This window comes from Canis aureus, chromosome 31 (genome assembly GCF_053574225.1).
Source record: "Canis aureus isolate CA01 chromosome 31, VMU_Caureus_v.1.0, whole genome shotgun sequence".
Lineage (NCBI taxonomy): Eukaryota > Metazoa > Chordata > Mammalia > Carnivora > Canidae > Canis > Canis aureus.
Genome location: NC_135641.1, coordinates 15,791,751 through 15,806,209, shown reverse-complemented (window position 1 = coordinate 15,806,209; position 14,459 = coordinate 15,791,751). Strand labels below are relative to the sequence as shown.

At 59.7% G+C, this 14,459-nt stretch overlaps 1 protein-coding gene across 1 annotated transcript in view; it reads right to left on the bottom strand.

The window, feature by feature from the left end:
* Positions 1 to 715: 715 nt before the first annotated feature.
* The window catches only part of SLC6A3 (solute carrier family 6 member 3), a 37,591-nt gene continuing 23,847 nt past the window's right edge, over positions 716 to 14,459 (bottom strand). Inside the window, exons 9-15 of the mRNA XM_077879650.1 lie at positions 12,550 to 12,662; positions 11,485 to 11,613; positions 10,665 to 10,764; positions 7,717 to 7,817; positions 6,573 to 6,740; positions 5,379 to 5,450; positions 716 to 2,033 (exon numbers count right to left, since the gene is read on the bottom strand). Of these exons, the coding sequence (XP_077735776.1) occupies positions 2,010 to 2,033; positions 5,379 to 5,450; positions 6,573 to 6,740; positions 7,717 to 7,817; positions 10,665 to 10,764; positions 11,485 to 11,613; positions 12,550 to 12,662 (707 nt within the window). The 3' untranslated portion in view covers positions 716 to 2,009. The remainder of the gene's footprint in view (positions 2,034 to 5,378; positions 5,451 to 6,572; positions 6,741 to 7,716; positions 7,818 to 10,664; positions 10,765 to 11,484; positions 11,614 to 12,549; positions 12,663 to 14,459) is intronic.

The window sequence follows — 14,459 nt, the reverse complement described above, 5'->3', positions numbered from 1 at the left end:
CCCTGTGGCCCCTGATAAAGGGACACCCGAAGGAAGCAAGGTGTTCCTTGGGGATCCCGAGGAAGAACGATTACATGGGTGGGGACCTGGAGGCCCTGATGTGGGGTGCCTTCAGGATCCTCCGGCTGGGGGCAGGGCCGGGGGGTCTGGTGGGAGTGACCAGTGTCCTATGAGGCAGATCATGGCCTCTGAGAGGGACCTGCTGCCCGAATGCTTGGATTACTGTAGGAGCATTGGTGTTTACCTCAAGCTTAACGATATACCATAGAGGTCTCCTGTAGGTCACAGCCAGAGCTAATTGGTATCTAGAAGGACCCTGTTGTCCACGGAGCAGACAAGAGATCCTCCAGGGACTAAGGGCAGGGAGTCACTCAGACTCTGTTGTCCTGTCCCTGGAAGAGGGACCAGGGTTGGGTGGTGTCACTGGTCTGACAGCAGGGGTGGAGTCTCGATGCATGAGGAGCCTGCAGGGGAGCCTATGGGCAGATGAGGGCTCAGGAGAGGCCAGACAGGTGGCGCAGGGCTGGCAGGTACAAGGGGAACTTGCAGGCATGGGCTCTGGGGTCGAGGTTAGGCCCAGTACCCCCTCGGGAGCCCAGTCGTGCTCCCCTGGGTGGGAGAGGTGCTAGGTTAGGAGTGAGGGAGCTGCCGTCCTCAGGGCAGTGGGTGGGCTGGGCCACAGCCTGAGCAAAAGAAGGTGGCCACGCAACTACGGTCCTTTTTCCCACATGGATTTATTGTTGGTGACGACGCACATGAGGTGCCGACTACGGACAAGACAGACAGACGTTGACGACACCGTTATCTACGCAGAGTACTCAAGGCGCCTCGAAAGGAGAGGGTAAACCCGATGCCTTGTGGCCACAGCTGCCAACAGCCTGCAGCCCACAAACTCGTGTCCCCAGTGGTAAGGTCGTCAGCCCCTCGAACCACGGTGCCCTTGCAGGGGACGGCCTCACAGCAGTGCTCACGCTGTGACCGCTCAGTGCCGGGGGCCCGGAGCCCGAGTGCCTTCCGACTGCTGGCAGCCCCTTCCCGTCAGGGTGGCGCCAGCATGGGGGGAGCAGCGTGGCCTCAGTCCTCACTTGGTCCTGCGAATATTCTCATAAACAGAAACGGAAACATCAGCAAACAGATCTTCAGAAGCCAACCCTGTGTTCTGAGAATTAGTTTTGATTCACAGGTTAGTATGATTTTGAAAGCCTTTCCTACATGAACAGGACTGTTACAGACGTGACGCATGCCCGAGGGAACTACAGTCCCGGCGGGGTTTTCCTCCCCAGGTCCCGGGTCTCCGGGCTGCGTGCTGGGGCGCTCTGCACGCCAGGGCCCACTGGTGGGCACGCGGCCCTTCCTCCCGTAGCGGGGCGTCCGTGGTGAGGTGGCCATGCCTGACCACCTTGGGCAGCAGCCCACCTGTGTCCCCAGGTTGTATTTCTGTCAGCTAGGAGGAAGTACAGAGCGTCCTCTCACACAGCCCAGGAACCCGGGCAGGCTCTGAGCACACGGGGTGTGGGGCGTGGGGACGCGTGGTGGCCCCCACTTTATTGCCTTTTGTGGCTTCCCCAGTGCACCTTCTGTACGATTAAGCAAAATACGATGCTTGGCTTTTTTAGTTCGAGCAAAATAAAATACCCGGGAAGCCAGGAGCACTGGGTTCAGCATCCACAATTACTGCTCTTGTCCTCAACCCAGGGATGACAGTGGGGCTGGGAGGCGGGGGCAGGAGGGAGCTGGCTCGGCACAAACGGAACACGGACAGACGGTTTCTACCGACAGGAACGGGCACCGATCTACGGGAAGTGGTCACGGTGACACAGCACAGACGGCCAGTCCTCTCCACTGGCGGAGGAGGGGCGTGAGAGGCCAGGAGGCAGAGCTTCCGCGTGGTTCTGGGGGAGCAGGAGTCAGGCCGTCGGAGCCCCTTGCCTTTTCCTTGAAGCTTGGGTTCCCTTGCCCGCCGGCGTGTCTCCCACGGTGGGGAGGCCATCCTGGGCCTCCTCCGCCCTCTACACCATGAGCCAGTGACGAAGCTACAGAGGAAACAGGGTTTATTCAGAAGTGAAGCGGGGGGCCACTTGGTTACAGGCGGCTCTTGGCTCCAACCCGCCAGGTTCTGGCCACTCTGGGGCACCAGGGCCCGTGTTAGCCTTCCACAAATACGCCCCGTGCACACAGGCTTATACAGAATATTAGAAATAAACAGCTTTTGCGATTAATAATATATGATAAGCCATATGTAAATATATATGGATAAACCTGCTGGCCAAGTGCAGGGAGCGCAGTTGCAGTGAGGGCCGCTATGGGAATCAGTAGCCCCAGTGGCCACTGGGGCACGTGTCACATCAGTAGCTGGGCAGACAGACCCTGGCCAGGTGGGCTGGCGATGCCCTGGGGCCCTTGTGCCACCGCCCTGGGGCCTCTGGGTCCCATCCCAGTGAAATGCTGTACCCTGCACTCCCATCCTGCCTCGCATGACCCCCAAGGAGCTCAGGGCAGGCCTCGCTCACCACTTGGGGAGGCCAAGATCGACAAGAGTGGGTATTTAGTTCTCCAGCAAATGTCACCGCCTGTTATTATGCAGCTGTTATTTCAGCCTGTTTTTGAGCACAAGCCATTCGATCACGCTAAGTGGCAGGAACCATGTCTTTAAACGCTTCAAAATGAGTGCATGCAGGGCTTGCTTGTGAAACAACCACACCAGGGGTGGGGAGATGCGGCATCGACCACTGGAGGGACAGGGCTCCCTGCCAGGTCTCAGCCTGTGTCAGCCCTGGCCACGACACAGGCTGCCAGGCAGGTTCCCTCGGGCCGGAGCAGGACAGGTAGCCCCAGCCCTGCACAGCCGTGTAGGGTGCATGGTGGGAGGGTGCTAGGGGGCCAGAGCCCTGAGCTCCACAGGCACGCCCCCCTTCAGACCGATCTACTTTTCAGGAATACAGAAGTATCTAAAGAGGCAAGGAAACTACATGGTGCAGAGGACCAGTGAAAGATCCAAACAAGACCGGCATCGTGTTTGCTTCAGGGTTGGGTACCAAGAGGCACTTGCAGGTGCACGTAAGTTACTATCAATGTGAAATTCCTGTGTGGAAGTTCATGGAGTTTGGTTATTTAGACAGGTAACCCAAAGTAGCTGTGTGGACTGCTAAGAGGTGCTGTACAACTGTGCCCGAGTCACACAGTTTATAGAGCTTCTCAGAGTGAGAACCAGAGGACGGGGCAAGTGTCACACACCAGAGCCCCAAGAGGAGCAGGGAAGAGGCTACGGTGGAGGGTGTGGCTGCAATGTTCCCAGAATGGACAAAAACCACGGACCTGCAGACCCTGGACACATACGATGTCTCAGTGCGGCAGCAAAGGGAGTGCCGAGAACTCATGGCCTCAAGGTGCCGGAAGACGGCGGCTGTCCATCAAGAACTGCGTGCACACAGAAACCCGCTCATCAAGCAGGGAAAAAGGAAGACATATACGGACACACAAGAGTGGGGAAGTTTGTCAAGGGGCCTCCTTAAAAGACAGGCTGAGGATTTTCCTTTTTTTAAGCAAGAAAATGATCCTCCAACAAAAGATGCATATGCCAGAAAGTAGGGTGGGAAAATACTCAACATGCACATTAACCCAGGACAGTGTTTCTATACAAAATAGCAATAGTTAGAGTAATGTCTGATCTGTGGGCTAAAAAAAGGCAGAAATGGAGTATCGGGCACTAGGAACATAATTCTCAGGAGGAGAAGTTGTAAGTCCTTGTAATATTCAGGACGGCAGTTGAGATATCGTGTCAATTTGCATATTTAAAGTGAGATGTGTACGTTACAATTTCAAAGACAGCTACTAAAGAAAAAAGTATAGGGTGTATAAGTAAAGGATATGAATCTGTAAGTTCCAAACAGAGAGAAAACAATAGAAAAGGGGGAAAAAAAGCAAATCCCCAAAAAAGCAATCCATAAAAAAGGCAATAAAAGAGAAAAATAGAATAAAAAAATAGAATGGGGCAAACAGTTAAAAAGATCATAGAATCAAGCCTCGACTATCAATAATCACAACAAATGTAAATGGATTAATCTCTCCATCAGAGTAAAAGACTCCAAGTATATACCAGGTTTGCAAGAGACACCAATGCTTTGAGGTCATCGCAAAACTGAAAGTTAAAAGATTGCAAAAGATATTTCTGGCAGACTCAGGAGAAACCTATGCCCTGGACCTGGAGTGCTTTGGGAGCAGCACAACCACAAGGGAGGGAGGACGTGTGAAGTCCTGTGGGAGACGTGGCAATTCTGAACGTGCATTCACCGCAGAGAGCAGCCTCGGGATGTATAAAGAAAAAAACTGGTGGACCTACGGCGGTGGGCTGGAAGTGGACAAACACACTGCCAGGGTGGGATGGTCTGCAAACGTTCCCAGTTACCCCGCTCAAGCAGAGCTGAAGTCGGTGACATGGCACAAAGTCTGAATGGCCTGGTCACAGCGTGATGTGACAGATGGAAGGAGAAGTACGTGCCAGGATGAGAGGACACACACGCACCCAAAGATGCATGTCATGTCTGCCAAGGCAGGTCGGCGGCTCAGCCACATGGAAGTCTTCACACCCCCTCCCCCCCAAGAGCAGGTGGTGCGGTGCCATCAATGCAGACACGATCACAAAGATGCCAATGGGACATCCCCATAGACGTGAGGATTTGAAAGCAAACTTGTAACAACTCATGGGCCGATGAGATCACAACGAAAATTCAAATTCCCTTCATGCCAAGTGACAAGAAAATGGCAGTGCTAAGTGTGGCAGATATGCCCTGTGCACGGCCTGGAGGGGTTCTGTTAGGAAAGAAGGGAGCTGGAGAATGAGGGACCTCAGGTCTCATTTAAGAAGTAGGCATACATGTAACCAGAAATCCAAGGGAGGGATGGCCCCAATCCTGCCACAGGCCTCATGTGGCCCCGCCTCTGCCACGGGAGCCTCCACCCCAACTGTCTGCAGCAGGCTGTGCCTCCCTCGGGTCGGGGGCCATCAGAGCACCTCCTGCACCCCCCCACCCGTGAGGGCAAGGCTCTGAGTTGCTTCAGGCCTTCTTCTCTCCCTCCCTCATGCAGGGTCTGCTCAGAGTCCACCTCGAGGGCCCCACCCCACCCTGTAACCCTCTGCTTCCTCTTTCTCCAGAGGTTTCTCATTCTGCCCACTGCCCGCCCCCCGTCGGTACAGGGGTCCTCAGAGGGCATGCAGGCATGCCTCAGCGTTTGCTCAGGCAATGAAGGCAGCCTTGTGGCTTGCAGAGCAGAGCGCAGAGGGGGCCGAGAGGGCCGTGGCCTGGCCAGGGCCGGGGCCAGGCATAGGGCTTCTGCATTCTCACTGTTCTCACCGAGGGAGGCGGGGAAGCGGCACTCACCCTGAACTGGCGTACCTCCCCGCTGTCCACGAGCTCGCGCTCCTGCTCAGGTGTGATGGCATAGGCCAGTTTCTGGAAGACAGGAGAAGCCGTGGGTGCCGGCACACATTCAGGGAGGTGCTTGGGCCCCTCCTGACATCCCATCAGATGCTGGGGCTGGCAGCTGGGCCTCCCAGGCCCTGGAGCAGAGTCCAGTCCACGTGAAAGAACACGTTTCTGTGTCTGCGCGTGTGGGCTCTGAGTAAAGGTGGATAGCGTGCGCCCCCTGAGTCCTGAGGCCAGCAGACCCTACCATGAGGGCCAAAGTCCACCCGTGTCGGCTATTTAGGTGTTGTGTGGTTTTTGTTCAGTCTGACCCTTGGGGCTGCAGGCTCTGTCTCCCCCCATCTCCCAGAGGGGCCTAAGCTGGGCCCTGCGGGCAGTGAGGGGTGTGCGGGAGGGCGAGGGTCCCCAATGTGCGATGCCAGCCTCTGTCCTTCCCTCCCAAGAGGCCCTGGGACCCTGGCTGCCCCAGGCCTGACCCCACGGCTGAGGATCACTGTGTGCTAGGGGGAGCCAAGTGACCCCAGGAGGGCTCCTTGGGCCAGGCCGGGTGTGGCAGCAGGACCAGGCTGCCCACTGTTCCCAGGAATCGCTGTGGTATGCAGGCCCACGGCGCGTTGGAGAACTCCCAGGGGCGGCTCTGAGCGAGCGTGAGCAGCGTTCCTTCTGGGCAGGCCTGGGTCCTTTGTTTCTTCTGGGAATCCCAGTGCCAGGAGGTGAAGGGGAGCCCCCCCATGAACAGTTCCCCCACCCTGTTCCTTACAGGTGGCAGGAGCCTGATGGAGGGGCCGCAGGGCAAGCCCCACCACACAAAGGTCCCGCACACGGCTCCACCACCCGTTTAGCTGCCTAATGGCTTGCTGGGCCCGCTTACACCTCAGCCCCCCACTGCTGCCTTCCCACCGTCACCCTGCTCTGTCAAGCATGAACACACGTGCATGTGTGAGGACACGCACGCAGGCAGACACACAGCCGTCTCCCCCCACATTTGCCCTGGCCAGTGCTCCAGCGTGGCCGCCACTGTGCCAGCCCTCTCTGGAGGTCAGAAACAAAGGGGCAGCGACAGGCCTGGGGGTGGACACCCACCCCCGGCTCTTGCTGGAGTCTCACGGCTGGGCCAGGGCAGGGTGAGGGGCCCGTGTGAGCACGCACCTCCCTCAGGGAGCCGGGCAGGCTGCAGAACTTGTAGGCTGCATAGATGGGCACCATGGACATGGATGACGTGGCGATGGCCCAGCCCAGCGCGTTGGCCCACTCTGGGAAGATGTAGGCCCCGTAGTGAGGGGGCCTGAAGGTCACGATGCTCACCACAACCACAAACTGAAACGGAGGGCAGAGGTGAGCGGCTCTGGGTGAGGCTGGGGGTTCCCCCCGGAGGGTCTCCCAGCCGCAGCCACACGGCGCTGGGGCCCGGGCTCCCCACACGGGGGGTGCGCAGGACCTCACAGCCGGTCTTTGAAAGCCTCATATTACCGTGTCTGGGGGGCCCCAACATATGGAGGAGGGCAGGGTGCTGGCTGTCCAGCAAGCGCACCTGACTGCCTCAGCACTGAGCACAGCGGGGAACATGCTGGAAGCAGGCCTCAAGTGCCTGGTGGGCGGTCGGCAGCTTCCCCTGGGTGCAGCTCAGCCCGGGCAGGAACTGCTGATCACGTCAGAACCAGGCCCCTGCTCCTCCCTCTGTGCCTGCCTCTGCCTCTGTCTCTCTGTCTCCCTCTGTGTCTCTGTCTCTCACTAGCCTTGCGTTGGCCCAGGATGGCGTACGCCTCAACTCTGCAGGTCCAGACACGCCAGGGCCGGGGTGACACCCGTAGGGTGTGCGCTCAGACCTGGACACCCCTGTGGGGCCCAGGGCCACGAGCAGACCAGCCAGGCTGCATGGGGCTTGTGAGCCCTCGGTCTACACTGGCCGCGGAGCTTGGGAACTGGGGCGCCATCCTGATGAGGGGGGCCCCGACCCCACCCCGGTGATAAAAGCCGGGGCCACCAGATTGTGTGGTGGTGGGAGAGGCCAAGGGCAGGGCTGCTATGGAATCTGAGTCACTCCTGCCCTGGGGTTTGGTCCCTGTGTCCCCTCCTCCCGGAGTCAGGTTCTAGGACCTTCCTCGAGGTGCCAGGGCTCCGGCCTCCCTCCCCTGCAGATGCTGACACGGGAGCCGCCACCCCCCACATGACCGTGCCCTGGAGCCTGGGTCCAGAGGGTGGGGGCTGCCTTCAGGAGACCACAGAGGATTTTCAGGGATCGCAGGAGCCCCCTCCCCAGCCTTAGCAGTGTGGGCGGCCTCAGGGCCCATACCAGGAGGAAGCAGGGGCTGACGAACTTCCAGCACACCCTCCAGTAGAGGCTGGGCCGCTGCCCGGTCATCTGCTTGATGTCATCGCTGAACTGCCTCACGCCTGAGGTGCAAGGAGTGGAGCGGCCGGTCGGGACGGCACCCCGAGCCTCGGCCTGCGCCACTCCTGACCTCCCAGCAGCCTCGGCCCCGGGTCCCCCACATCCTGCGGGGGCGCCCCCACTCCTGACCTCCCAGCAGCCTCGGCCCCGGGTCCCCCATGTCCTGCAGGGGTGCCCTCAGTCCTGACTTCCTGGCAGCCTCAGCCTCGGGTCCCCCACATCTTGCAGAGGCGCCCCCACTCCTGACCTCCCAGCAGCCTTGGCCCCAGGTCCTCCATGTCCTGCAGAGGCGTCCTCACTCCTGACCTCCCAGTAGCCTCGGCTCCGGGTCCCCCACGTCCTGCAGGGGTGCCCTCAGTCCTGACCTGGCAGCCTCAGCCTCGGGTCCCCCACATCTTACAGAGGCGCCCTCACTCCTGACCTCCCAGCAGCCTCAACCCTGGGTCCCCCACATCCTGTGGGGCTGCCCCTACTCCTGACCTCCCAGCAGCCTCGACCCTGGGTCCTCCACGTCCTGCAGGGGCGTCCCCACTCCTGGTCTCCTGGCAGCCTTGGCCCCAGGTCCCCCACCTCTTGTGGGGTTGCCCCCACTCCTAACCTCCCAGCAGCCTCAGCCTTGGGTCCCCGTGCACATTCACTGTGGTGCCCACAAGTGACGTTTGCTCCTCAACCATCACGGTCAGCGAGGGTCACGTGTTGGGCGCCCACTGTTCCCCTTGCCCTCCCCCTGGCCTCTTCCTCCCTCAGGGCTTCCTCCCTGTCCTAGGCTCTCCCACCCACCTCGGCCAGAACTACATTTTCCTTTAAAAAAATTGTGGTGGTGGCAGCCCGGGTGGCTCAGCAGTTTAGCGCCGCCCTCAGCCCAGGGCGATCCTGGAATCCCGGGATTGAGTCCTATGTCGGGCTCCCGGCACGGAGCCTGCTTCTCCCTCTGCCTGTGTCTCTGCCTCCCTCTCTCTCTCATGAATAAATACATAAAATCTTAAAAAAAATTGTGGTAAAATACCCATAACATAAACTTCACCACTTTAACCCTGTTTAAGCGTTGAGTTCGACAGCGTGAGTTCGCATCACTGGGCAGCACCACCACCACCTACGGCAGGGGCCACACCTTCCCATCTCCCCAGACTGCGGCTCTGCCCCCAACCCCTGGCCACTGTCACTCTCTGTCCCCATGGACTCAAGCAGGGGCCTCACACAGGGGGATCTTATGGGATCTGTCCTTTGTCTCTCAGCATGATGTCCGCAAGTTTCACCCGCGCTGCGGCAGGTGTCACACGTCCTTCCTCTCAGGGCTGACAACATTCTAGTATATATTTACAATCTTTTTTAAGGAAAGCTATTTCTAGAAGCTGATAGAACGGACACTTTCCCTAGGGGATCTCAACATTGACTTCTCCACCCTGAGTGTGGCCTGGCCTCTGCTCGTTCGACTCAGCTGGTCTGCTGAGCCTTGGGCGAATCTTGGGGCATCAGGTTAGGGACGTGGCGGGAAGACCCCTCTGCACACGCCAACCCTGTCACCGGGACCCCGGACGCGGAGATGGTGCAGGGACAGTGGGATGGAGAAGGCTGAGCCCGAGGCTGGCCCCACGGCCCCTCTGGACTCGGCCCCACAAGCAGCCAGGGCACCCATGGTCCCCCCACCGGCACTAGGCTATTTGGCTCACAGACCGACAGGGACCCTGGGCATGGAGAGCCTGGCACGCTCTGATGCGCCTTATGAGAAATGCAGGGTGCGTGTCCCTTAGATGAGGGCAAGCGAATTGCATTTGGGGAAGTGATGGGGACATGGTCTCCTGAGGCCCTGGGAAGCATGTGGTGGCCGGCATGGAGCCTGCGACCAAGGGACACATTTGGGGCATTCCTCTCTTTCCCTGCAGGGTCTCATTTGGGGCTGGAGGACAGAGCTCCATTTTGAATGATAAAGTGTTGATTCTAAGCGCCAACGTAATCGTGGAGGTTGATGGTCCCCTTCTCTGTAGAACAGAAATGATGACAGAGAGCCGCTCCGGGAACATGGACCACTTCTTGGGTGCCGCCTCTCCCAGCCCACGGGCTCCATCGGGCCACGCTGTCCCCCACTCTGCGGCAGGGGCCATGCCCCTGTGTGACACTGGGCCCGGGCAGACCTCTGGCTCGCTCCCGCCTCTGGGAAGCCCCCCGTAGGGCCGCCAGCACCACAGCCCCCCTTACAGAGCAGCCGAGGGGTGGCTTGCCCAGGCCAGCGCGCTGGGAAAGGGCAGGGCCTCTCCTGCTCAGGTGTCCGTCATGGTCATGACGCCCTGGGACACAGCCCAGCGGCCCACAGCCGGGGCGGCACTCCCGGCCTCAGGGGCTCACAGAGCCAACAGCAGCCAGCAGCTGACCGGGCCCCCCCACCTCAGGGCAGCGTGTGTCTGCCCGTGGTCCCCGACAGGGACAGGCTGTTGTCCCTGTGACTCAGGTTCCCCTCGGGTGATGGCAGAGACCTCACCTCCACCCCGGGGTTAGCGCTCCCAAGTCCCTGCAAGCCTTTCTCTCTGTGACCAACTAGGATGTCCACCCGGGGCAGTCAGGGGGCCACACAGAACACCTGTGACCCCAGCAAGGATGCTGGGGGGGCCATCCAGGCCACCTTCCTGGCAGGTCTGGCTGAGCACCTGGGGGCCGAGCACCTGTCCTCCCTCGTGCTGTTGGTTTAAGCATCCTGGGGCTAATGTGCCTGTTCCCATGGTGGCTTTGTCAGGAAGGATGCAGCCCGGGGACAAAGTGCGAGGCCACCAGCCCGGCCGCTCACCGTGCGGGCACCGCGGCCGGGTCCTCCACCTGCTGAGGCTCTCCGGCCGCGGACAGCACTCCATCCTTACCGTAGAACCAGGCCACCCCAATGGCCTCGATGAGCACCCCAAAGAGGATGGATGTGCCGGCCGCAAAGTGGTCCAGCAGCGTGAAGACGTAGATGCCGCCCTGGAGGAGGAGAGCCCGCTGAGCGTGGGGTGCCCACTGTGGCCTCCACGCCCACAGAAGCCCGCAGGGCACTTTCCCAAAACAGTCGGGGCCTGGGGCCACCTTCCTCCTGTGGAGTCCCACTGAGTCACTGAAATCCAAGCCACACGGCTTCTCAGGGACAGGCCTTCTGGGCAGGAATGGGAAGCCTCGCCTCACCCCTCCTCTCCTTACAGCTGCCTCACTCATCTCTCCTCTCCTCACCTCATCTCACTCTACTCTCCTCACCTCACCTCAATCTCCTTGCCTCTCTTCTCTCCTCATCTCAATTCTCCCAGGTGCAGTCAGACATGAAAGCTCGCAAATGCCAAACCTGGGAGTGGCCCCGTGGGAGGGGAAGTGACCCGGGCCCCCGCCCCACAGATCCGACAGGCGGGAGCTGAGCCCTGAGCACTTCCAGAGGGGCCGTCCAGGAGCACAGGAACCTGAGACCGGCTTGCACGCACCACAGCTTCCGCGTGACCATGGCTGCAGCACCTGCGAGCACGACTGGGCCTTGCGAGCACACGGTCCCTTGTCCGCGGCCCCTGCACCTCCCCATGCAGCGCCGCCGGTCATGCTTACATGTGGGCATGTGGCTCTCAGGCTCGTGGCTATGGGCCTGGCCCGCAGCCACCAAGCACGCTGCCCGACACCAAACGCTAGCGAGACCTCGCAGGCAAAGCGAGCAGGGGTACGTACGTTGGTGACACAGAAGAGCGAGAGGAGGAAGGTGGCCAGGACGATGAAGAGGGTGAAGAGCTCCCGGTGCCTGTGCAGCAGCTGGAACTCGTCGATGAGCCCAGTGATCACCGACTCCATCCCACCCATCTGCAGCCAACAGACAGGGGTGCTGTGGGGCAGGCGCCTCTTACGTGACTTCAACCGGCCTACCCCTGGGGTGTGGACACGAGTGGGGGCCGCCAGATCTGGGGTGCAGTCGTCATGATGGGGTGTCATCCAAACACCCGGGACTCCTTGGAGACCCTCCCTGCCCTGCTCTGTCGAAACCACCTCCCCCAGGACGTGCTGTTCAAGAGATTCATGCCCGCTGGATGTGTGGGTCAGGGCCGCAGTCACCCGGAGGGCGCTGGCCACACTGGCTGAGAGGTGATGGCGTGTGACCCACAGCCACAGCATGAGGGATTCGTGGTTCTCTGCACTTTCCAGGAAGCTCCAGGGGACAGGGTGGCCACCATGCATGGGGGCCCTGAGGTCTAAGCTGCTGGTCCTGAGAAGACAGCGGGGACACAGGAGCCCGGGGAAGGTCAGCAGGCCCATCGGCCTCCCCAGCACACACGTGTGCACTCACCCACATGCCCACATGCACACGCACAGTGCCACACACAAGATATTCAGCAGGCCAGGTGTGGGCTGCAGCTGGAGCTTTTGCTGGCCTGGCCTGCAGCTGTGTCCATCCCTCCTGGGGGCGACGGGGTCAAGGAAGGGACCGGCCCTGGCTCTGGGTGGCCCTTGGCCCATTCCCTGCACTGCCCTCCTGCTGCTGGCCTGTGTGCGCCAGGGTCTCTGGCGACTCGGGCAGAGGGCAAAGTGAGAGAAGGGTGACTTGGCCCCACAATCCACCCACGCAGGGTCTCATGCAGCCATGGGACCCCTCCTCCCACCACATGGGGCTCGCTGCAGGCACGGGAAGTCTGGGGACCCTGCAGGGGCCTCGGGGCTTGCGTGCCCTAGGAGGGCAGTGAGGGAGCCTGCCTGTGGTGGGCAGGGCCCCCCCCCAGTGCACGGGGCACTGAGGTCACTCACGGCGCTGTCGATCCCCAGGGTGAGCAGCATGATGAAGAAAATCACGGCCCAGGCCGAGGACAGTGGGAGCGTGGCCAGCGCCTCTGGGTAGATGATGAAGATCAGCCCGGGCCCTGGAAGCAGACCCTCCTGTCGCCACAGACTTGCAGCCTCCTGCCTCCCCGCCCATGCAGGCCGACACGGCGGGCAGGTGACAAGACCCCATCGCCTTCTTCCCCGTCACCCCCAAAGAGGCCTCTCTCCTGGGAACCCAGTGGCCGCCTGGCCCAGGACTCCAGGAAGGGGAACTCTGAAATCCACAGAGACCCACCCCTTACTCTTCCAGGTCCCCCCGGGCTGCGGGGGCTGCGAGGGGACGTGGGGGTGGAAGCCACCTAGGCAAGGTGGGAGGGGCTCCTGCAGCCTGTCCTCTGGCCCCAACGACCTCGGTCAGGCCTCCTGCTCAGCTTTCCTGTGCACGTCACAGACACACGCACACACACACATGCTCACACACACACACACACACACACACACTCACACACCCACATATGCATGCTCGAGTGCATCATGCTCACAGTGCATCACGCTCACACAGGCTCATATGCACACGCACACATTCATGCTCACATGCACACATGCTCACATGCATGCTTGAGTACATCACACTCATCACAGGGCATGCACACTCACATGCTCATGCACACATGCTTGTGCACACTCACACTTGCACATGCATGCTCACACACGTTCACACATGCTCATGCACACACACACGTTCTCATCCTGTGGTGTATTGAGGAACATGTGAATATTTTCCCGTGCCGATTAATTACCCCGTGTACGATCTTTGAAAACCACGTAAGGAACATGGAAATACTACAGCTCAGCCAATGCTTGAAAGGGGCAGGTTTGTCACATAGGAGTTCCCCAGGGATCATTCCCTTTTGGGACATCCCAGGGGTGGGGCTGCCGTATGCGGGACACACATGCTGGGGGAAAGTCCTACTCCCTCACCACCGTGGGGGCTGCGGGCTCGGACAGGCGGGGAGGCACGGTGGGAATGGTGCAGGACTCCAAGAGCTGCAGTTTGCTCTTGATGATCCCAAAGTCAAAGTATTCCCACAGGAAACTAATTATTTTCACGGTCACTTATAAAAAAGCTGGGCCTGCTGAACCTCCTAGCACAGCCTCCCGAGCCTTCCACAGACGCAGCTTCCCAAGTCTCTCAGTCCTCAGGGGGCTGTGGCAGGGAGGCCATAGCCAGGGTGCCCCAGGGTCCTCTCGGGGCCCGTGCTCTGGGTTCTCTGCAATTCCTGCCCCATGCAAGGGGTTCAGCCCCCCATCAGGAGTGAGGGGCGGCCCATGTGAGGTGCTCCAAAGCCTAAATGACACGAGACATGGGCCCAGGAGGAGGTGGGTCAGCTTGGTTGGACATGACATCAGTACCTTTGCCTTTCAGTTCCGTACCTGAGTTAACATTTCACCCTGTTTTCTTGAGAATTAGAGCTATAAATGACATTTACTTTGCTAGTCACGGAAATGCATAGAACACACCCTCTCTACTTCCAGGGGTTAATAGAGGTTTTTGTAAGCTATTGCTATTTATCATAAAAAAAGGGCAAAAGCATGGGAAATGCATAAATGCAGCAGTGAGTAAATTTCACTGTTCTGTATTTATTTGCTTTATGCTCCTGTTCTGCCTTTATTGGATTTTTTCCTGGACTTTGGAAGCACACCCGCCCAGCCCCTGCTTTCCCCCTGTCCTGGGGGCTGGACCTCTGCCTCCTGTCAAGGTGGGGTCCCAGGGCTCAATGCCACAAGAATCGGATGAGATGGCAGCCCAGGGTTGCGGGCACAGTTGGGGTGGCCTCTGTTCCCCTCCCTGAATGCCTATCCCTGCCCCACTCAAGAGTCAAAAGACTTAGGAG